This window comes from Oryzias latipes, chromosome 2 (genome assembly GCF_002234675.1).
Source record: "Oryzias latipes chromosome 2, ASM223467v1".
Classification (NCBI taxonomy): Eukaryota; Metazoa; Chordata; class Actinopteri; order Beloniformes; family Adrianichthyidae; genus Oryzias; species Oryzias latipes.
Window position 1 is genome coordinate 22,423,832 of NC_019860.2, and position 22,115 is coordinate 22,445,946.

General features: G+C 42.6%; 1 protein-coding gene across 2 annotated transcripts in view; it reads right to left on the reverse strand.

Moving 5' to 3' along the window:
- LOC101164537 (partitioning defective 3 homolog B) overlaps positions 1-20,360 on the reverse strand; it is a 167,734-nt gene extending 147,374 nt beyond the window's left edge. Inside the window, exons 1-2 of one of the 2 annotated variants that reach the window (XM_023966113.1) lie at positions 19,749-20,360; positions 12,930-13,031 (exon numbers count right to left, since the gene is read on the reverse strand). In XM_023966113.1, coding sequence (XP_023821881.1) covers positions 12,930-13,031; positions 19,749-19,865 — 219 coding nt within the window. In that variant the 5' untranslated portion in view covers positions 19,866-20,360. The remainder of the gene's footprint in view (positions 1-12,929; positions 13,032-19,748) is intronic. The other variant, XM_023966108.1, reaches the window with a different exon arrangement.
- Positions 20,361-22,115: the final 1,755 nt, after the last annotated feature.

Below are 22,115 nucleotides of genomic sequence, written 5' to 3' on the forward strand. Positions count from 1 at the left end.
AGAAATCCCCCCCCAACAAGCATGCATCCACAGCAGCTGAGGTGCAGCGGTTCAGGCCGTCACGGCCCGCAGTATTATTTATGCACACTCATAAAAAGGGAGGGGGGCGAACTCTTCATAAATCAAACGTCCCCGAAAGGCAGAGATGGAGGAAGGGATGACGGGAACAAGAGAAGCCAAAGAAAAAATAATCATGTGTTTGACAGGGGGAGAGCTCCAGCGCTCATATTTCTCAGCTCAGCGGCGCAAATATCACACGGGCTCGTTCATCATCCTCACAGAGCAAACACGCCGCCGCCGCTCCACGCCTGGACACCCCACCTCGCCCCTCTCCAAGGATCACCTGAAGCCGCCACATACAAGCAGAGAAGTGAAAAATAAACACGTCCAGGGCCGAACCGCAACCCCGCCCCCAAAGGACCTCAAAGCCGCCGCCCCCCTCACCTGTGACTCCTTTATATTTATTTATTTATTTATTTTCTCCGTTTTCCTCCTTTCCATAAATAAAACCATTTTTAAGGAGCTCTCCGATCACTCCCGGCTGACATTTGCTTCTGCTGGTTGCCGTGGAGACCTGAATTCAGCCAGGGGCTCAAGGTGTTCACGCTTTAACCCCCCCCCCCCCCCCACCCCCCCCCCAACCGTTCACATCCATCAGCACATGTTCTTCCCAGCAAGCCTGATTAGATAGTTATTGATTTAACATTAAAGCCTGCAGGCAAAAAACAAAGTCAAACGCGTGCTGCCATGATAGTTTCATCCATCATGGTGAGGATGGGAGGAGGCGGGAAAAATAACAACAGCCCAAAAAAAAAAACGCTGCATGGCTACTTTCACGGCGTCACACAAACCACGGTTTAAACATTTACAACAAAAGAGAAAACAAAGAAAAATCTTCCAAAAGTCATTTTTTTTTGTTCCTAAATGTCAACAGAAAACAACAACAAAATACAGCGATCTTCTGTTCAAATTAAAAAAAGTATTTTAGGTCATAAAAGCGCAAAAAAGTTCAGATTTTTTGTGTCTTAGCTGGTTGTTTTTTTTGTGGTTTGTTTTCATTTTGACGTTCATTCAACCAGGAAGTTTCTTTTTCTTTCACTTTTTCTTTTTATTTTTCATTTTGTGATCCACAAAAGGTCAGAGATAAAATTGTTTTTCCCACAATGCAGTTCTTTTAGCACATCTTTAAGAATCGTCTAAAATGTTCATAAATAAAGATTCATTAACCGTTTTTTAATTCACTACATGATAAAATAATAGTTGTTTAGAATTGAAGCAGTCAGACAGATTTGCTGATTCAGGGTTTAACCACAGTTTCTGCACAGTATTAGCATCGATTTGTGAATGCATAAAAGTGCAGTTATGAACATTTTGGCCCAAAAAAAGAAGTCCTATTAATGTAAGTATTGCTTTACCCCTAAAAAAAACACGTTCTTTGACAAACCATAAATCTGTGACTGTTTATCACTGCGAATCAGCGGATTCTGACGTGGAGAAAAGCTGCTTTTTATCTGTGCCACCATGTGAAACTTTAATATGTTTCATAACGACGCAAATCCAATATAAAAAAGGTGCTTTTTCTCCACGCCAGAACCCGCTGATTAACATTGATTGACTACTGTAAAGTGTAAATCAGCCTTTCTCTGCTCAGTCGAAAGAAAGTCAACACTGGAGCTAAAGCTGTGGCGTTGAACACGTCAACCAAGCTGCCGTGATGACCATGAACACATCAGCACCCGCTGCTACGGTTCTGTACCCAATTGACACAACGCTTGAGCAAATCTTACGTGGCTTTTGTCACAATCACGGCTGGATCCAAATGCAGCAGGTTTATTAGCTGGAATAAAAGTCCACAGGGTTCAGGAAGGCAGGGGTCAATAACAGGCATAAGATCATCAGAGGAGAGACGGGGGTAGTCAGGATCCAGGCGAAAGGCGGGGCAGGCGGCAGGCAGAAGATGAAGAGACAGAAGATGAGACCCAAATATAAGGCTAAGGAAGGCAGAGTGGAACAAACAATCCTCAGTGCAGAGCTTAAGTATGCTGTGGTGGATTGGCATCCAGGAAGTGTATGCTGGGGATGCTGGGAACTGTAGTGTGGCTGGAACTGTGGGGCACAGCTCCCGCCGGTGACCTTATCTGCCAGCTTCCTCCCTTCGATAGAAGTGACACATTTGTTAAAGGTACTTAAAACTGTAAATGGTCACAAGAAAAACTGCGTTAATATAATTAAGCACAAAATAGTAAATTGTTGAAATAAAACAACGTTTAGGGATATTGAAATAGATTTTTTTTTTTAGATAAAATACCAACACACACTTTTGTAAAACCCGAGGGACTCCGCCTGGTTTCTCATTTCCATGTTTCCTGTCAAAAACGGTCTCGTGTACGAATAAACACTTCGAGAGCTTCACATGCGATTAAAAAAGCTGCTTTTCCTCCTTTTCCACATGCATGTCAGTGGCCCGTTCAGGCACAATTCCCAGAGCTCCATTCGTTAGGCCAATCAAGCAGGTGATGAGGCCGAGGGGCAGAGGGGAAATGGAAAGATGACGCGCGGCGTGCATTTGCCTTTATTGTGGCGGGGTGCAGCACGGCGGCCACAGATGTGGCAGGAGTCATTAAATATTTAACCTAAATGAGCTGGATTCAGACCTTCACTTCATTCATCCCCCGGCTGCCGGAGAGCCACACTCTCGCACACAAACACACGTCCCGCTGTGTGACATTTTGCTGATTTGAGTTATTACCAGTTGGAGTGTGCAGAGGGAAAACACACACTCACACACACTCGGTACCAGCAGGCCTGTATGGACTGCTCTGGGCGGCTGCCATGTAGGAAAACAGATGGCAGGAGGCTGGTAAGGTCAGAGAGCAGCTCTGCTGTAAACAAGTTGATATATAATAGATCATTAGCTGGATGCGACTGACTCCTTCTGCTGGGCCACAAATCCACATCAGCTACAGACGCAGCGAAAGCTGCAGAGTCACAACAAATCCAAATCTTTTCTTTGGGAACACATCCTGCTTTCAGATGAGGAGATTCTGTAAAGTTCAAATTTGCACGTTTGAGAGTTGTGCAAAGTGCCAAATAAAAAGCTCCAACAGCTGATTTTTGCAGATCAAACATGTCAGTTCATTTTCTTTTTATGATTTAAAAATCACACCTTTTTCTATATATTTAATTATTTTTTAATATTTATTTGTACTTTTTTTTCCATTAATAAACACACATTTTAATTTAACAGTCTTCTTGAACATTAAATCTAAGAAAAACTCAAATTAAACACCCGCTCCGATCACAGATTCATGTACTGTTCAAGAGCTCAAAGTGGTCCTTAATTATGAGAACGCCGTTCCATCCGTCCGTCCATTTTCTGGGTTAGGCCCAACAGTGGCCTAACCCGGCCACTGTTGGGCGACGGCGGGTTAAAAACTGGACAGGTCACTGCAGGACCACAATCACACATCCGTGCACGCACACATTCACACCTAGGGACACGCCAGTAAACACGTGTCAACGCATGGAGATGCCTGGAAACGCACGTAAACAACAGTAAACGCCAGTAAACACGTATGAATGCACCTAAAAGCTAGTAGATGTGTAAATGAACGTAAGCACCTGTAAACGCGTGTTGTTACGGCGTTTTGTTTTGCGTTTTGTGCATCTTGTTCGTATCAGAGTGGAGATTTTTGAGATATTGGTTTATCTGTCTGATTACTCTCAGGTGTGGCGCTGGAGGGGGTGTGGCTTCCACCCAAGCTGATGGAGGCAGCCTTTAAAGGCATCATGGGGACCTCCAGCCTGTGAGAAGGGAGCTTTGCTGCAGCTGGCCGCTCTTCTCCGCCTGTTTTGTTGTGTGTTGCACTTTGTGGTACTTTTAGCTTTTTTGGTTTTGTGTTGAGGCCCACTCTGTGTAGTTTTGTTTGGTCCAGTTTTGTTTAAGTGAAGCTGTGGGGTAGCGTTTGTCTTTGACTTTCCCTTTTCTTTCATTTACAGGTAAGATTACAGATTTCAGTTAGGTGGGGGTTTTGTTTGTTGTTCTGGCTTTGGTTCACCTTTTTACTTATTGTGGTTTGGTATTAATTTGTAAATACATTTTTTCTGTATGCAGCCAATTTGTTTGGTGTGTTTATAATTGAATTTAACTTTTATGTTATGCTCCTCTAGGTACCCATAGACATCAAAATGGGGCATAACCACAGGTAAACGCCCGTAACGACATATAAAAGGCATGTAAATGCAAGTTTCGCCCACATAGCTACGCAAGTTTCTACAACCGTCCTCGTGCTCTTCGTTTAAGAAAGTTGAACCGGGTCAAACTTTTAAGTCACCATCTGAAAATCCTGGAAGAGAAACTCTTCTTACATTTATTTGAATATTTCCTAAATCATTTTTTTATTTCTGAAATGAGTTTGATGCATCTATGTCATTTTTTGTTGTAATGTTTGGAACTAATGCTTGAAATAAACCAATAAATCAATTACTTAATCAATAGGCGACTTGGACGCGTTTTGTCACTATTACTACGATTATTGATATTAGTGTTCTGCAACAGGAAAAGCCTTCTGTAAATAAAGTTGAATTTGAATTTCTTTTTAAGGGCGGTTTTATTTTGAAAAGACTGGATGCTAATTTGATTGTTTAACAATCACTCGCTGATTACTTAGTCAACTCCAATTACACTCTCAAACCAGCCTTAAGGCGGAAATAAAAGTGCTTCCTTTAATTTGTGTGAACCTCTAAAGGCGTTGCCATCTTATCTGAATTCCTCGCTTTGATCTCGCTGTAGGGATTCACACTAGGGTTCACTTGCAACCAAACCAAGATTGTCGTTTTCATTGGGATTTTGGTTATTATCAGACGTCTCACCTGCCTAACAGAGCGAATGATGTAAGAAAAAAAACAAAACCGACCCAACAGTCTGCGTGTGATGCCAGTCATCTCAGCAGTCGCACAGGATTTCACACATTTCCCTCACAAACGTGACACATGTGCTTTCCTGACCCAAAGCGCCGCCCTTAGGCTCCCACTGCCAGACCGCCGCATGCCCAGAAGGTCAGGTCAGAGTCTGACCGTCTCGCTCCGTTAGAAGCTAATGTGTGGCGCCATTGCAGCGCAGCGTGTCGGCGCTTTTACAGACGACGGCCGTCCCCGCCGGTCACACGACCGTATGCAAACTAAAACTGGTAACTGGCCTCATCCCGACCGAACGCCGCTCTTTTGCTTCACTGAACTGACAAATCACTTTGGAGAGCTGCCATTACTCAAAGTCAAAAGGTAGAGCGAGAAATTAAAACTCAGACGAGAGATTTTATGAGAAAAATCAACGGCGAGAAAAGAAGAAAAAACAGCAAGAATCACTTTCTGAAGCCTCCATTGAGCTCTTTCAACACAATTACAGCATATGGGGGGGGGGCATCAGTAATCCAATATCATCATATGAAGAGTGGTCCCCAGCGTTTGTTCTCCGGATGTCAGAACCGGGTCAAACGTGCAGAACCAGCTTCCCTTTAGGAGTAAATCTAAAACTAATGAATCTAGTTATTATTTAATGTGCATATGTGGTGGATTTATGCTTCTGTTTTTTATGTAGAGCACTTTCAGGTGTGGCGCTCTATAAATAAAGATTCATTTGAATAAGAAAAAAGTGGAATTAATGTGAATAAGGTACAAGTTCTTAAATTAAAAATAAACAAAACAGTTTTTTCAACTTGGAAGCTATTGAAAATTTTGTATTTACACAATTATATCGATTTTATTAGTGTTGGATATTAGTTTTAATCAGAAACTTATGATGACGGGGATTCTTATGCCACCAATTCTGCAGCATTTTCAACTGTTCCTTTGTTTCATTTCCACGCAACAGTTTCAAAAAAGTTTTTTTTTTTATTTAAAACAAGAAACGTCCACCAATTTAAAAAAAAATCCACATATTTTAGTCGTAAAGCAGCAGAAGATGCTCAGACTTTCCCGCCTTTTATGCTTCTACCTGGATAACTCATCTTTATTGGAGACCCCGCCACAATAAGAGCTTATCCACCTGTTCAGAAGCTGCTACTAGTTGCTCAGACCGACTGTCCACAATTTAAAAATACAGCAAAATGATTATTTTTCCAATACCGGTTTGAGAGGGAATAACTCGAAAACGGTTCCTCGTTCAGTGCGAGCGCCGAGGCGCCGTCCGTGTTTTCCAGGTAAAGATGGAAAAATCAGGATGAGCCGTCACCTCTGATTAGTCTGCTTTGACATCCTCTCTGCGTTCATCACGGCCATTCACACGGGACTCTTCAGACGCCAGTCCAAAGCGCCCGTCACTGAGGTGAATGAGGGGGGGAGGGGTTGAAATTCAAAGGCTAATCAACCGATCAGCACCTCGCAATCACGTCCTATTCACTAAAGTTTCTTCTTTGGTAAATTTGCACGTTTTAAGCGAGGCTGATTGTCTGCTTTTTGGAGGGAATTTAACAAACCTGCAGCTTCCTCTGGACTGGAGGAAATCCACCGATTTGACCTCGCCTCCGTCGCTGTTGGCCTTCGCAATGGACACCGCTCTCCTGTGCATTTCTACAAACACCCATTCATGTCACTTTAGAGTTTGAAGCCCCGCCCACATGGAGGCGGGACTCCAGCGATCAGCTAATGGACGTGCAGCTGGCCTGAACTCTGAACTGTGGCACTGTTCACACGATGAGTGCTAACCAGCTTACAAATGTCGTCTGGGTAAATGGGGGGGAAACCGCAGACGGGCCAAAGACCGTATGTGACGACTGGAGCGTGTGAGCATGACATCATCACTTAGCGTGTAATAAATAACTGGACAAACGGAGTGAGACGCTTCCGGTCCAGACTAAATTAAGTCAGTTCACTCGCCATTTTCCCGCAATGTGTCTTTCGCCGTGTTGGAACCAGACGTGATCGTGGATGCCGTAATTGGACCGCCACACCCCTTCCACCGACAGCGGGCTCAGGAGAGTCTGTCAATCGAACGCTTCGGACGGTCGACGCGAGGCCGCCTACTTTTACTGAGGCATCTGATTGGTCGGCTTATTACTTGAATAACTTGCACTACAGCAAAAGATATCATGAATTAAAAAAAGATGATTAACTAGAACAAGTTTTGAAAAGGTATCAGACCAAAAGTGGTTGTTCTGACAGACTGAGGAACGGCTGGTCGTTTCTTGATAGAAGTCTATGGAATTTTGGCCTTTTGGGACCAGCAGGTACTTCCTGTTTGGAACGCTACGGGGGAGGGGTTGTTCTGACCACGATACGAAGCCAGATGTAAGGCAGTGATTGGTCTAAGTTGTTCTGAGTCAACACTTCTTTGGTAACCCCCTCTCATTCATATGGAGGCATCTGATTGGTCCGTTTATAAGCTGAATAATTTAGCATGTAAACAATAGGAAAAAAAAGGATAATGAAGTAGATGCTAAAAGATGAATAAGAGTAAGAATGGTTATTCTGACCAATAGAATGACTGAGTATCAGCTGTTTATTTCTCTATAGACGTCTGTGGCCAGCAGGCACTTCCTGTTTGGAGCGCCAAGGGGGAGGAGTCACACAGTCTAGTCAATGCTATTGAGATTAGCCCATTTTCTTCTTTTTGGTCTTTTTTCTTGCTGGTCAGAACTCGTTTGCGGTAAAAACCATCGCCTCAATGAACAGCTGTTACAAAAACAACAAAACAAGGGAGGGGGGGGGGGGGGTCTTAAATATTTCAAATTAAATGTGTGGAAAGCAACCTCTGGTTAAATGTCACTTGAAGGACACCAAAAACCAAAAGTTCATCTCTAAAAACAATAAAACGTAAAAACTTTGATACATTTAAATCAAAATAGGGGCGGGGCTCTAACAAAAAGTCATGAAGCTTTTTGACATTTTGTCTGTATAGTTTCGTAAAAGTAAAACAAAAAGTCTGAATTTTGAGCAAACATTCCAGTCAGACTATCTTCTACCTGAAAGTTAACTGTGGGACACAACTTTTTTAATTTATATCATCACATTTCTTAAGGAATTGAAATATAAAAACGGCGTAAAAATGATGCAAAAATCTGTAGTAATGCAAAATACAAAGACAAGCAGTGAAGTTGAAATATGTCCTATTGGTTTAAAGATGTAGAACTTTGTGAATTTTTTCTGACAACATCTACTGGGATCTGAAGTAAGATGCCAATCAAAACCTGCCAAGTTTTTACGAATAGGAAACAGAGTCATGTTCATCTAATAAATCCTTGAAAGCAAACATTTAGGACTTCTAAGTAAATTGAGCAGGAATTTACGCCCCCTCTGCAACCAGCCTCTAGTGGTCATTTGGGGAACTGCAACATTCGGGACTCCCTGGTTTCTGTCGCATTCAGGAGCAACTCCATTCAGACCAAAAGCTGAATAAAAATGTGCAGAGTAACAGGAAGAATCACGCTATTGCCTAGATTTACGGAGGGGGAACAGAAGAGATGTTGACCGCTTTGACAAGCTGGCAGCAGAGATGGATGATGGGAAATGGGTTTGGTAATAAAACAGGTGACATTTTCAGATAATGTGAACCTTCGCATTTGTGCTGCAGCATCCACGGCTCCCGAGGTTCATGAATGTCTCACAGGCTCTGTGCTTAAAAGGACCTAATTAAAGAGAATTTTTTTCAACCTTTTTTTTCCCCCCATTCAATTTTCCAGGAAATTAGATTTTTTATTTATGCTTTTCTCCTTTGAGAGTAAAAAAATAATGAACCTGGAACAAAGAGTGACACTTTGTTAATGAGAAGATGCCATGGTCTCCAAATGTGATCAGCCTCATGTGTAATGATGAGGAAAAAACCAAAAAGATTTGGTAAACAATCAAATCTCCATTTGTAGATTTAGGGGTTATTCAGATCGGAAAAGTCTGTTGGTTCGGATCGGGTTTGCTTAATTTGGTTCTGAACCTTGGTCTGTATTAGACAGCCGTCTACCGGATATTTCTGATCCAAACCAAAACCCATGAGCAAAACCACATGACTAAAGATCTCTTCATTTATTGGCCAGGAATTACGAAGGCGGGGCCAAAGCAATAAGAGCAAGAATAATTAAAGTCCTACACTTTGCAATCCTCTGGGATAAACTTTATATTTCCCTGACCAACTCTGAACGTCTGTTTCAGCCTCAAAACACTTGGAAAGATTGGTCCGAGGGCGGTTCCTGGTCCCGGCCCAGGGTCCACTTGGGTGTGATCAGACTGAAATTTTCTTCTAGATTTTTGGGGGAAACCAACTTTGGTTCACTTTAACCGAACCAAACGCGTCCGTTTTGAAAACACGCTTAGGAGTGAAATAAATAAAACAACACTTTCCCACCCAAATTTCCCAAACTGATTATGGTGGAGTTTAGGGTTGTTGTTTTTTTAAATACATTATATATTTTGTTTACAGCTTTTGTCTTTGCATCTTTGGATTTAGACATTTCTTTTTGTCTGTCTGCTTTTAATCTTTGGTCTAAAACAGAACTGTTTTTTCTCAATTTTTCCGAATTAGAAAACACAAAATTTGCTGCTTAGAATTTTTTTTTTGTATATTTTAATTATTTTTTATATTTTTTTATTTTTTTATCTTTTAATTAAAAAAAAAATTACAGTTTGGAAGAAAAAAAATGTTTTTTTAATTAAAAAAAAAACTAAATTTGATGTTTGGAATAAAACTGTACTGAACAGATGGATATCAAGCGTTACCACAAAAAACTGTTTTAAAGATAAATTATTCAACCAAAATGTGGTAAAAGAAGTAAAAAAATAAAAATAAAAAGCTAAAATGGACCAGAATTTCTAGAATTTTGACAAATTTAAGAGAAATGTCCGTTGGGTTTATTAAATTTGTTAAGTTTTCATGCAAAAAAAATTGAGCTCAATTGGTACATCTGGAATTTTTCTTTTGAAAATGGAGTCAAATTATCAGCGTGAGACTTGATTTTTAATAAGGAGGTCAAAAAGCATCAAGTTGGGAGTTTATTGGCTCAAAACCTTCATGTTGGGTTGGGGTCAAAGGCTCCAACCGCCACGTGAGGCCTGCAGGGCAGATCAGATGAAGCCTCAGCTGGACACTAAAGGGCGGGAGCGTCCGAGCCTCGCCGTGACCTGGAGCGTTTCCTTCCTAATGCGATCTATGCACGAGTGCTGGCACTTAAACCAACAACACATTCATCAGACGGGCATTAATATTCCTGAGCGGGCTGGTGGCTAACGAACGCAGCGTGGGCGCCGGCACGGCGTAGATGCAGGAGGCAGAGCAGTAATCAAATCACAGACGCCCCCTCATCTCCGCCCTCATCAACCACCAGTGGCGCTCCTCCAAACGGCGCGTGAATGGCGGCCGGCCATTATCGCTCATTAGCGTCTGTGGCTAACACCGGGGCCCCTTGCTGAGCCGTGGAGGGCCCTCTCCTTCCTCCAATGACTGATGGCCGAGCCGCGCCGGCCACAATCGCCAAACAAAAACAGACTCCGCCCACTGATGCAAAAACGCAGACAAACAAAGAAGTCAGACTAATCAGGAATGCCAGGCGCAGCTCATCAATCTGACGCCGCGTCGGAAGCCCACAGACAGCTGCCGTAAGCGACGTGCACGCTTGCCATATTCTGCCGGCTAAACAAAAGCCCCAAATGAGAAGAGGGATGATAGGGCTGCGTGGAGAGCCGGGTGAAGGGCCGACAGAGCGAGGAATCAAAGGTAAAAGGACGGGTCCCGCACGCCGCCACTTTCTGCTGAATGATTTGCTCAGCGGAGCTGAAAGGAGAGTAAAAAGCTGCGGCGAGATACTTGTCGCTTCAAGTAGGCGGCGGTCATTAAAGGCCGTCTGATGCGGCGCGGATCTGGTGATTAGGATCCAGTCGCTGCATAAATTGAAGCATCTGTTCTCTTTGCGACTGTAAAAGCACTTCCTCTGTTATTTAACTTCGTCCCCATTTTTTTTCGCACCACCAAAACTACAGTCCTGCATGCAAATTTTACCCAGAATTCCATTTCCAGGAGCCGCCTCTGCCCTCGTCTCATTTCCTGGTTTGGAAAATTCATTTGGAGCTCATGAATATGGATGGCAGGAATCAGTTATTGCAAATGAGCCGAGCTGCTCCATACGAAGACGTGGACGGCGGTCTGAGGACGGCCGCTGTGATAGCTTCAAGGACAGTTTGAGATTTTTCAAATCTAAACTTACAAACAAAGGAAACTTAAAAGACTGACAAGAAGGGCAGAACAGCACTGGCGGGAAACAAAACTCACAATATATCACCAAATTTTAAGAAACATGTTAAAACGTTACATTAACTCCATTAAAAAGGCAGGGCAGGACTATTTCTCAAAGTTCATCACAGAAAATCAGTCAAAGCCAAAAATCCTCTTTGCCACAATTGACAAAATAATAAACCCAATCTCTGGCCCACCCTCCACCTTTAGCAGTAAAAACCTGTGAGGAGTTTGCGGTCCACTTCACCACTAAGATAGATGACGTTAGATCATCTATCTAACAGAGGAGGGATCAACAATCCCCAGTTTACCTTTCCATTGCACCTCCTCCTCTCAGTGAGAGAACGCTTGACAGTTTTGTCTTGATTGATGCAGCAGACAAGTGATGTCCCAAATGAAAACCAAAACTTGTTCTCTTGATGCCATCCCCACCTCACTTTTTAACCTGTGAGGAAGACTTACTGGACATCTTGAACTGCTCTTATCGGACTGGAGTCTGCCCTGCATCCATAAAGACTGCTTTGGTGAGACCCGTTCTGAAGAAAAGTGGTTTAGAGAAAGCTCGTTTTCACCCAACTAAATGATTTTATTAATGAAAATAGCATTTTGGAAAAGTTTCAGTCTGGTTTCAGACCTCACCACTCAACAGAGATGGCACTTGTCATGGTCTTAAACGATCTCAGGTCCAATGCTGACATGAAGAAAGTATCTGTTTGACTGGACCTGAGTGCAGCCTTTGACACAGTTGACCACTCTATCCTTTTAAACAGACTTCACCACATGGTTGGAATTACTGAGACAGCTTTAAATCTTACCTCACAGATAGAGATGTCATTTGTTAATTTAAATGACTTTTTTAACGCGTCTCTGAGCTCCTTATTTTACAGATGACACTCCGCCCTTTTCGACTTCAATCTCGACATTTCAACGTTTTCTCCTGTAAGTGAGGAACAAAACAAAAACACGTCTCCTCCAGATTTCTATTCTCACCGCGGCCCTAAAACTCTGTCGTACAAAGGAGACAAGACGAGACGGTGGAAGATACCCGAAATACGGCAATTGATTCATTTCGTTGCGTCATTACCTATAGAAAAAATAAATGCTGATTGTTATAAAATTTAGTCAATTCTGAGGATACTTTTGTCTGCTTTGTATAAAATTAGGAAACGTTTTTGTTTTGTTTTCTCCTAGGAAGAATATCATCCATCTGATGGACCGGTCTAAGCAACGGACCAATGGGGCGACAGTGAAAGGCTGCTGATTGGTTGACTAACCGGGAAGCAAAAGTATAGTCTTTGTTTCTTGGGTTTTGTCATTGTACATCAATACGAGACGTTCACACACATGGAAAACATGTTAACACACCAACAATTCTTTTCTGAAGTTATAAAGACGCTCACGTTTTTTCTTACAGGTACGAAACCTTTTCAGAGCCGGACAATCCTTTGGTAACAACTCTAACTTGATAAACGTCCATCGCGTACACGTCGACACCGATATTTGTCTTCCTCCTGTCAGGCTGAACATGTTCTGAAGGAGAAGGAAACCGTCTGCATGACAGCCTCTCATTACAACAGCTGTTCTGGTAACCGCTCAGCTGAGGAGGATCGGCTGTCAATCAAATGTCAACGGGATGTGCAAAGCCTGGATAAGAACAACAGAAACATCTGCCAGAGTGAAGACCGGCTAGAAAAAACACGCAGCGTCCTCCGCTCACCTTGTCTCTGTCTTCCACCAGATCAACCAGCAGGTCGTCCATGTCCAGGATTCCTCCTTCTGTGTACTCCAAGTGATGGACCTTCACCTCCGTGTCTCCACGCTGAAACCATACATTCCAAATCTTTATTTAACAGGTTCAACACTTGTTTAGTCGAATGATTTGAACAAAAAACGAGCGAATTTTCCTCTGAAGCAGTAAAAAGCGCCTTTATTTAAGGAAGCTGTCGCTGAAACCCGACCCCTGCAGTGGTGTAGGGCACAGCGATTCTTTGACAGAGATCCTGACTTTGACCTTTATGCATCCAACTCCCACGCTGCTGCAACAACCCAGAGTGCGGGTCGGGCGTCAGTCACAACACAACCGCCGGCGCAGCTCATCCTGCCCAGAGCGTGCATCCATTCTTCAATTTTTGTGGGATCCCCCTAGGGTCTGTACTTGGCCCACTCATGGCTCCACCCACTTGGGGATTTGGACAGCCATGCCCCCCAAACTTTAATTAAAATTAAATTTGTTTTAACAAACTAATTTAATCAACTATGGCCCCCAAAAAACAGAAAAAGTAACAATTCTTATCGTCCTCTCATTCTGTCCTGGACTGCAAGGACCAAATTGTTTTCCTTCTTTTTTTTTCTGCAAATACTCACAGCGGGAGAAATCGTAGAAAAAAGATGGAATGGGGCCAAAACCACAGACACTGTGAAAATGTACTAGACGAATCGTTGGCACAAGCTGAATGAAACAATAGGACATACCATGTGAACATATTAGGACTGTGGGCGTAGATAATCAAAAAATCTCTGTTGTCAAGGAAATCCAAAAGTTGGCTTTTGCCAATTCTTCTAAAAGTTACATCGTTCTGTTCGCCACCCCCAGGCGACCAAAAAATAAAGTGGTTGCTATGGAGATGAAGCCAACAGAAAAGCCGCCAAGTGTGAGAGAAAGGCGCATGTAGCAGCCGCTCAGCCAGCGAGGGCGGGTCAAAGGAGGGCGGCGAGGGCGGTTACCGTCTGTGGGCCGTAAAACGCCGTTCATGGCTTTAATTCTTTTTATATTTTTTTACATTATCCAGATTTTAATCAGCAAAAATCAGATGGAGGATTACTTTTTTTTTTAAACCTGTCAATAATAATTTGATTTGAAATAAATATGTGTAACACTATATTAAGTTTAAAACAGACCTATATAAAAATGATTACGTTCTTGTATTTTGTATAAAAAAAGAGATCCATTTACAAATAAACAACAGAAATTTAAAGCCTGCTACGCCTTCCAGCCAATGAGAGTGAAGAACAACGGACCAATCAGAACGAGACGGGACCTTTATATAGTTCAGGATCACTAAATCTGTCCGCTTAAAGTAAAAATAATATGAGCAAAGTCATAGTGATCGTCTGCACCAACAACATGCTGCAAGTCTTTGTCCGCTCAGCTAGAAATGTCCCACCTTCTGCAGAGATGGCGTGCAGCGGGACGTAAAGACGGCGCAAGCAGAAGGTCAGAGAGAAGACGTCAGAAACTTCACGGACAAGAACAACGAGCTCCGAAACCTGAGACCCGTGTTGTCTTTGCACACTGGGATCAACTGAGATGTTTAGGAACAAAGCGCCGTTGTCGTTCTGTGACCGAAAACACGCCAGAGTACACACTAAAGGTCAGGAGGCAGAGAGGGGAACTGTCTCAATCTTATTTAGTGTTGAACAGAAAGGGTTGGTTCCATTCAACCTGTTGCCTTAAAAAGAGGTCATTCCAAATAAACACAAGCTTTGATTAGTACCAGCAGTTGAAAGGAAATGTGGAGAAGCTAAAAGCTTTTTGTGTACAGCCGTTTCAGTTTCATATTAAAAACTAAAAAAAAACATTTTAGTTTGAAAAAGAACTCTTAAAACAAACTAAATTAGGCTCCTCTGTGGGCTAGACTGTTATTTGAAATGACTTCTTTTTTCTTTTTAAATGGCACGTTGCTGGGTTTCTTTTTCTTTTCCAAACAGTCCCACGCCGTCTGGAAGCAACATGAGTGTCAGAAAAGCACATTTACCAAGCAACAAGTTGAACAGAAAGGCGCACAAGAAAAGCCAGTCGAGCCTGATCGGCCGCCCGCCCGCATTCTTCTGCTACACCTGACGTATGGTACGTTTCAGGATAAGGCAGACATACACACCTCACTGAGGAACGAAGGGCGGTTTGACAGAAGGAAGAACACCGACTAAAGCACTAAAATAACCTCTGCAGTAAAAATACATGAGCTTCTGGGATGGGTTTCCTCCACATCTACAGCTGTTTTTTTTTTTTAGAAACAATTCCTTCACCTTATCTCATGAGATAAACAAAGCAGGAATTTTGTTTGGATTTAGCCTGACAAGAAAGCCAGTTCACTACAGATGACATCACTACGTTTAAAGCGATATGCCCCCTTTTCAACCACATAACTCTGCATGATGGTGAAGCACCGGGGCGGTTGGTGGAGCTGAAGTGATGCTTCTCACGTTAGGGAGCTGCGATTACCCGTGACAGAGGCGGTTTTTAATGAACACACTGATGGAAAAGTGTTGTGAAGAAAGATGGTGGAGGAAAGCACCAAAAAACGCCAACAAAAACAGGAAGTTCACATGTTTTTATAAGCATCTTTAACCATCCTTAGGTTTGCTAACTATGCTAACATAATTCACTAGATATACATTTTTGAAATTGTATTCAACACATTTTCAAAGTTATGTTAAAAGTTTCCCATCCAGAAGTTAATTATTTTCAAAATAAAATGTATTCTTTTGCAGTTTCTTGATGGGAATCCCCCAAGGGTCTGTTCTTGGCCCGCCACGGTTTGGTTTTCTTTGTTTTTTTCTTCGTCTGAGGTTTATCTATCAGCTTAAAGTTTAATAAATAAATAAAAATCCACACCTAGGGACAATTTAGGTGAAGCGATGAAGCCGGAGTACCCGGAGGAAACCCACGCATGCACGGGGAGAACATGCAAACTCCACACAGAAGGAGTCCAGCCGGGCTTCGAACCAGGGCATCCCCGGGCTGGCAGGGTGGGCGGGCAGGGGAGGGGGTTAAAAAATGTCTCCATGTGTCATTATGCATGGGATTCCCTAAGGGTGTAGACTTGGTCCATCACATTTTACTTTGTTTTAGGTTCATCTGAGGTTAATTTTTGAAAAGAAGTCAATAAAGGAAGTTGAGTTTTTTTGGCATCTTCAACCGTCTTTGGGTTAAAATTTTATTTATTTATTTATTTTACCTTTTTATAGTGTCATTTTTTTGTGAGACCGCCACAGTTTTCTTTATTTTTGCCTTCTTAATGCTTTATCTTTAAAAAGAATGCACTGCATGAAGCTCAGGTTATTTTTTGCACCTTCAAATAGACAGTTTGTTTGTAAATTTTGTCACAAAAATCAACTGGATATTTATTTTTTAAAATAAACTCAATATACTCTCAAAGCTTTCTTAAAGGTTTCTCATCCAAAGTTAAATATTTTCAAAATAAATGTGATCCATCATCGTTTTAAATAGATCCCCCAAGGCCTGTAGATGGCCCGCCAAAGTTTTCTTTGTTGCTGCTTCTTCTGAGGATTAAAAATATCAAAGCAGGAGTTCAGATCTTTTTTAACCATCATAGAGTAAGCAAATAATGTTTAAAAAAAAAAAAAAAAAAATCACTGGATATTCATTTTTGAAGTACATCTAACACACTTTTAAAATTGTACGAATAGGTTTCTCACCTGAAGTCAAATCTTCAATCAAAATAAGCTTTTAATTTGCCCCCCCCCCCCCCCCCGCCCCCACCCAGGGTTTGTACTTGGGCCACCACTGTTTTCCCTATTTTTGTTTCCGCTGAGATTTATCTCTTTTTTTTTTAAAGCAAATGTCCACATCAATATTTTGCAGATGACATACCGATATATATTGCTAAAGATGCACACGGTTTCCTGACCAAGGTTCAAGCATATTATCACTTCCTGTTTATCGTATTTATGTAACCATTTTATTTTGTGCTTGAAAATAATATGCTAACAGTCAAAGTCTGCAGTTCCTGAAACTGGACTGTGATTGGCATTTGGAGCAGACAGCAAAGAAAGAATTTCATTGTGCAGGGAAACCCGTTTCTTTACTGTGCATATGATAATAAACCCTTTGAATCTTTGAACTGAACGGAGAACCAAGTGGCTGGGAAGTGGCATACAACCTAAATGAGAACAAAATGTGTGCGTTTTGGTTCCCCAAAAGCTGCCACTTCCCGTATTCAGGGCATTTTCAGAACTGGGTTAGTAAACCAAATTTACTTGTGTTTTTAGTGAGCTAAATTGTTTATTTGCGTGTAGCTTAATGTTAAATTCCCGACTCTTCTGGTTCCAGATGTTTGTCATCCATCGTTGGTGTTCCTATTATGTCTTCAGATGATCCAAACTTCCTCTAAACTCCTAAAAGAACGTGTCAGATGCATAGTTTAACTCTGGAACCCATTTGAAGGATTATTTCCACAGTGCCTCTGTGTTTGTAGAGGAGTTTACACCATTTTTTTAGATGCTTACATGAATTCACTTGATTAAACGATTTGAAAGAAAGTGTGGGCGGTTCCTAAGCCATGCTCCAACACGCAAAAACTCTGAGGCTTTCTTTGAATGTTTATATCTAATTCTGCCAAAAAAATATTTGCCTCAGGTTAGAAACTGAAACAGTAAACTCTCGAGATCTGTCTGACCCACATCCACTTTTTCAGGCTTTTCCATTTACACGACGGTCGGGGTAGAGTTTCCAAGACGAGATGAAACTCCCTCCTTAACCTTAAGTTTTGAAAAATGCACTCTTCTCTGCTCATTTGGTCCACGTGACAGCTGAAATCTGAACCGGGCCTGGACTGGACCATCAATCTGACTCCGCTGCAATTAATTGATCGATCGATCGATCGATCGATCGATCGATCGGTCGGTCGGTCGGTCGGTCGGTTTCAAGCATTGTAGTCAAACCAACTAAAAAATGTCCACAGATTTATCAAACTCATTACAGAAAGGATTAAACGCGAAGATAAATAAAATAAAAAACAGAAAATAAAACAAAAAAAGATACTTAAATCCCATTTGCTTAATTCAATACAGTGATCATTAAGTCAAGTCAAGTAGAGCTTGATTATTGCTTGAAAGGGAGCGGGAAGAAGCGAGTTTCTACAATCCCACCCCTACGGAGTTCATTCATTTGATAGTTTTGCAGGTTTGGGTTCATACTTCCAGTCAGACTGAACATTTGCTGAACTTCTCTAAACTTCGTTGACAGCTCGATGCTAAACTCCTTTGTTCCAGAACAACCCAAACCAATGCAGGTTTCTGACTCCCATCTTGATGGAGGAACAGGGCGTCAGGCCAGATGTTCTGTTGCAGCTGCAGGGCCGGGGCGGCATCAGCTCTGCAAGGAATCAAACCTCCCTTGTGTGGACCTCCCTCCCTCAGGGGGGGGGGGTCCCGGAGTGATGGGAGTTTGTTTGTCATAGCGGGAACCCATCCGTCGCGCCAATCGCCGCCTCCGTCCAAGCTTTCAAAGCAAAGACAGCTCCAGCAACAAGGAGGCTGTGGGGGCCTGCCAAGAGGAGGGGGGGGGGGGGGGGGAACCAACCGACCGATAAGCACAGCAGCTATCACCAATCCTGATCCCCCCCATCACTCACAGGACAAAGCCTCCTGTCCGCCCCGACTGCAGCCACACTGAGAACATCCAGCGCCAAACTTCCACCTGCCCGCTGAGATACCGGCGCTCAAACGGCCGGCTTTTGTGCAGGTGGACAGCCGCCGGTGCCACTTCCTGCCTCGCGGTCCACGCTATCAGGCCGAGACAGCACGCACATCAGCTGCAGATTAATAAAAAGGTCAGCTCTGCGGGATGATTAATGTCCCGGTGATTAAAAACGTGAGACAATGGAGCATCTCTGCGTGTTTGGGGGGGAAAAGAAAACGGGCCAAAGGCGGGTCTCCGCCTCCGGGATGCTGCCATGGATAAAAAAAACCTCCACTGACTTCCAGTGGAAGATGGTTCAATTCCCTCTGAAGCAAAAGAACATTAAATAGAGACTTTTATTGGTTTTAAATAACTGAGGTTTGCATTCAAAGTATTTGCAAAGGAGAGATCCCAACCGTCTCTCCAGTTCTGATTCACACCAAACTAGTCACACACCTAAACTTTGAAAGGAATGCTGCTTGTCCTGAACAAAAAAATACCAGTGATTTTCAGATTAAAAGTTCACATAGTCCTAATAGTGAAAGAAACTAGTTTTTTTAAAACAATCTGAGAAGTAAAACAAAATAATCAAATTTAAGGCCAAAAGCAACAACAAGAAAACTGCCCTTAAACAAATATTAGAATTTTAGATTCATTGTTTACTCCTAAGGTAAAAATATATATATACATATATATTGAGAAAATGCGCATTAATCATTTTTTAATTATTAGGAAGTTTCGTTTTTTAAATAAAGTAGGCAAATAATTATTGATAACTATTTATTTGAATAACTTCATATTAATATTTTTGTTTGTTTTGGTGCTAATTTTTCATCATTTTCAGCCATTTTTTTACATTTCCTGTTTTATTTTGTAAAACCTGTGTCTCCAAAATCAAATTTTGTTTGTAAGAACTTTAACGTTTTACAAAAATAAAGCATCCTTCAAACCGACAGACGCCGCTTTCGCCGTGACGTTACAAAAGAGACACCCTGTCACGTGACCCCGCCTGGTCAAGGTGAGTCACCAGGTATGATATGAGTGGAAACGAGGCGATTTGCGGAAGTTTGTCAATGGACGCAAAGCTGGGCGCTCGAACCCAGACGACTTTACCTGCTCCAGAATCCGCCGGTACCTCCGGGTGGCCTGTTCCGTTAAGTCCTGGACCGTCCATCCGTCCTTACAGGGAACCACCACCGCCGTGTCGGCGAAAACCACCGTCACCTTCATCCCTCACGTCCGCTCCGACAGGAATCCCCCGCCAACAACAATATAATCCAGGTGATTCAGGACACCTGAGTGCGTGCCGGAACCGGAGCAACAGGTGCCTCCGGTCGGGATGGACTCTCGCGCGCGCCGAACTTTCCTCTGCTTCCGAGTTGAGCTGACGGACCGAGCCACGAGCGCATGTCACCGAGCGCGCGGGACTGACGAGCGGACTCCCGCCATCTGTGTCTGCAGAGGCGCCCGAACCGATCAAAGTGAACCCGGAAGAGCGCCGCGCGCCTCACCTGACACTCCCACCCTCACCACTGCTGCCTTTACCTGAGCGAGCGCGCGCGCGCACCGTGAAGCACTGTTCCCACTTCCCTCCATTGTTTGTTTATTAAACACATTCACTTGAACAAAATCCAGGTAGATTATGTAATCGGATTGACATCATTTGGGTTTGAAGAGAATCTTAAAAGTGTTAAAATTAGAAAAATTAGTCAGGAAAAGTTTACCTAAAGTTAATCTAGGAGGTTTTTATTTGGAAAAAATAGGTTTAAAACTTTTTCTACTAGTGTTTTTTTCTTCCAAAACGTTGTCAGTAAATTTGAGAGCTACATAATCCCAGATTATAATTTAGATTAGGATCAATCTAAAGAATTAGCCTGAAGTTTCAGATTTTCACTGCGACTAGAAATTTTAGTTACAGATTTATAGGAATGAGTCAGAAATCATTTTAGTCCCATTGTGTTGATAAAGTGGATATGTTTTGCAAATACAATGACCTTTGACCTACTGAGATGTCCCAAAAACCATCATGGGGTTTCATCAGGCCCAAGGATTTGGGATTCCATTGTGGTTGTAGACATAACCTGGTGGTCTGTGTTTGAAATTTAACCAAAGTTTCTATTTTCGCATATTGTGGGAAAATGTTAAGATGTAGGTCCTGTGGCCATCCCATAATACCGTCAAGACTCCCTTTGGATATCCCCTGACGTGTGTGTTTATTTTTATTTTTTTGTTTTTTTGAGCCCCGTAAGAGATTTTGGCCCCAGTCTTTTTTATTTATTTATCCATTTTTTAAGAGTTCCTCCCGCTGTGATGTCATCATATTAGGGCGGGGTCGTTCACTACACACAAGGTGTGTGCAGATTTTAGTGAGTTTTTGAGTTTGTTGCATGGGGGAAATTGTCATTCAAAGGCCTGTGTTGGCAGTCTGGTCCTTTCCCTTAATAAATCACAACCGATTCTAAATGCAGCGCAGCTTTTGCGGTTTCATGACACGCCCATATTTGCCCATAAATAGTCAGTGAAACGCCCACAAATGAATATTCATTGATTGCGAAACCATGGCAAACACAGAGAGGAAATCCAAAAAACGTAACTTCACTCAATGTGAAGTAGAAGTTATCGTTGGCGAGGTGGAAAAGAGGAGAAAAGTGTTGTTTGGAGGGCACAGTGTGGGCATTACTAATGCCAAAAAGGCACGTAAGCGGCAAACGGTGGCAGACGCCAAAAATGCTGTAGCCTCACAACCTCGGACCGTGGCTGAAATAAAAAAGATATGGTCGGACATCAAAGTCGAGGCAAAAAAACGTCTGGCGCTGCATCGCCAGAGTGTGTCTGCCACGGGTGGGGGACAGGGGACACCGGAGTTGAGCCCCTCTTGATGAGAGACTGGCGGCAATAATTGGGGAATCTCTTTTAAGTGGAATGGTGACTGAGGCGCAGGGAGAACACCGAAACGCCAGATGCAGCGGGTGACACACCCCCAAAATCCAGCAGAGGAAGTTGGAACCGGCTCATAAGCCACTCGTCCTCGTTTGCCAGCAAGTCTTCTTGCTGTCTAAAGATACGTTCACTCCGAATTCTTCCATTTGCCACATCTTCTAAGAGCGCAAGATCAGCCATTGTGCGTCATTACGCATTGTGATGGGGCATTTTATTTCCCTCCTTTTAATGACATCTGACAAGCTACAGATGTCGGGAATAATCGACGTGGAAATGGGAAATTGTTCCGCGCAAATGTAATTTCTTGTTGCTTTCTGAATGGTTGAGACATACGCCATACATTGTTTTATCAAAAATAAAACAAACTAAAGGCATGAATACATGCATGAATACCATAATTCCATAGCTTATGAAGAAATGTTTTACTATGAAAACAACTTTCCCCAGTGGATAATTAGTACGTCTGTCCGTCCGTCCGCACGCCCGCACCTATATCTGCTCCGCCAGACGGACACATTAAAGAGAATATCAGTTTTGTAC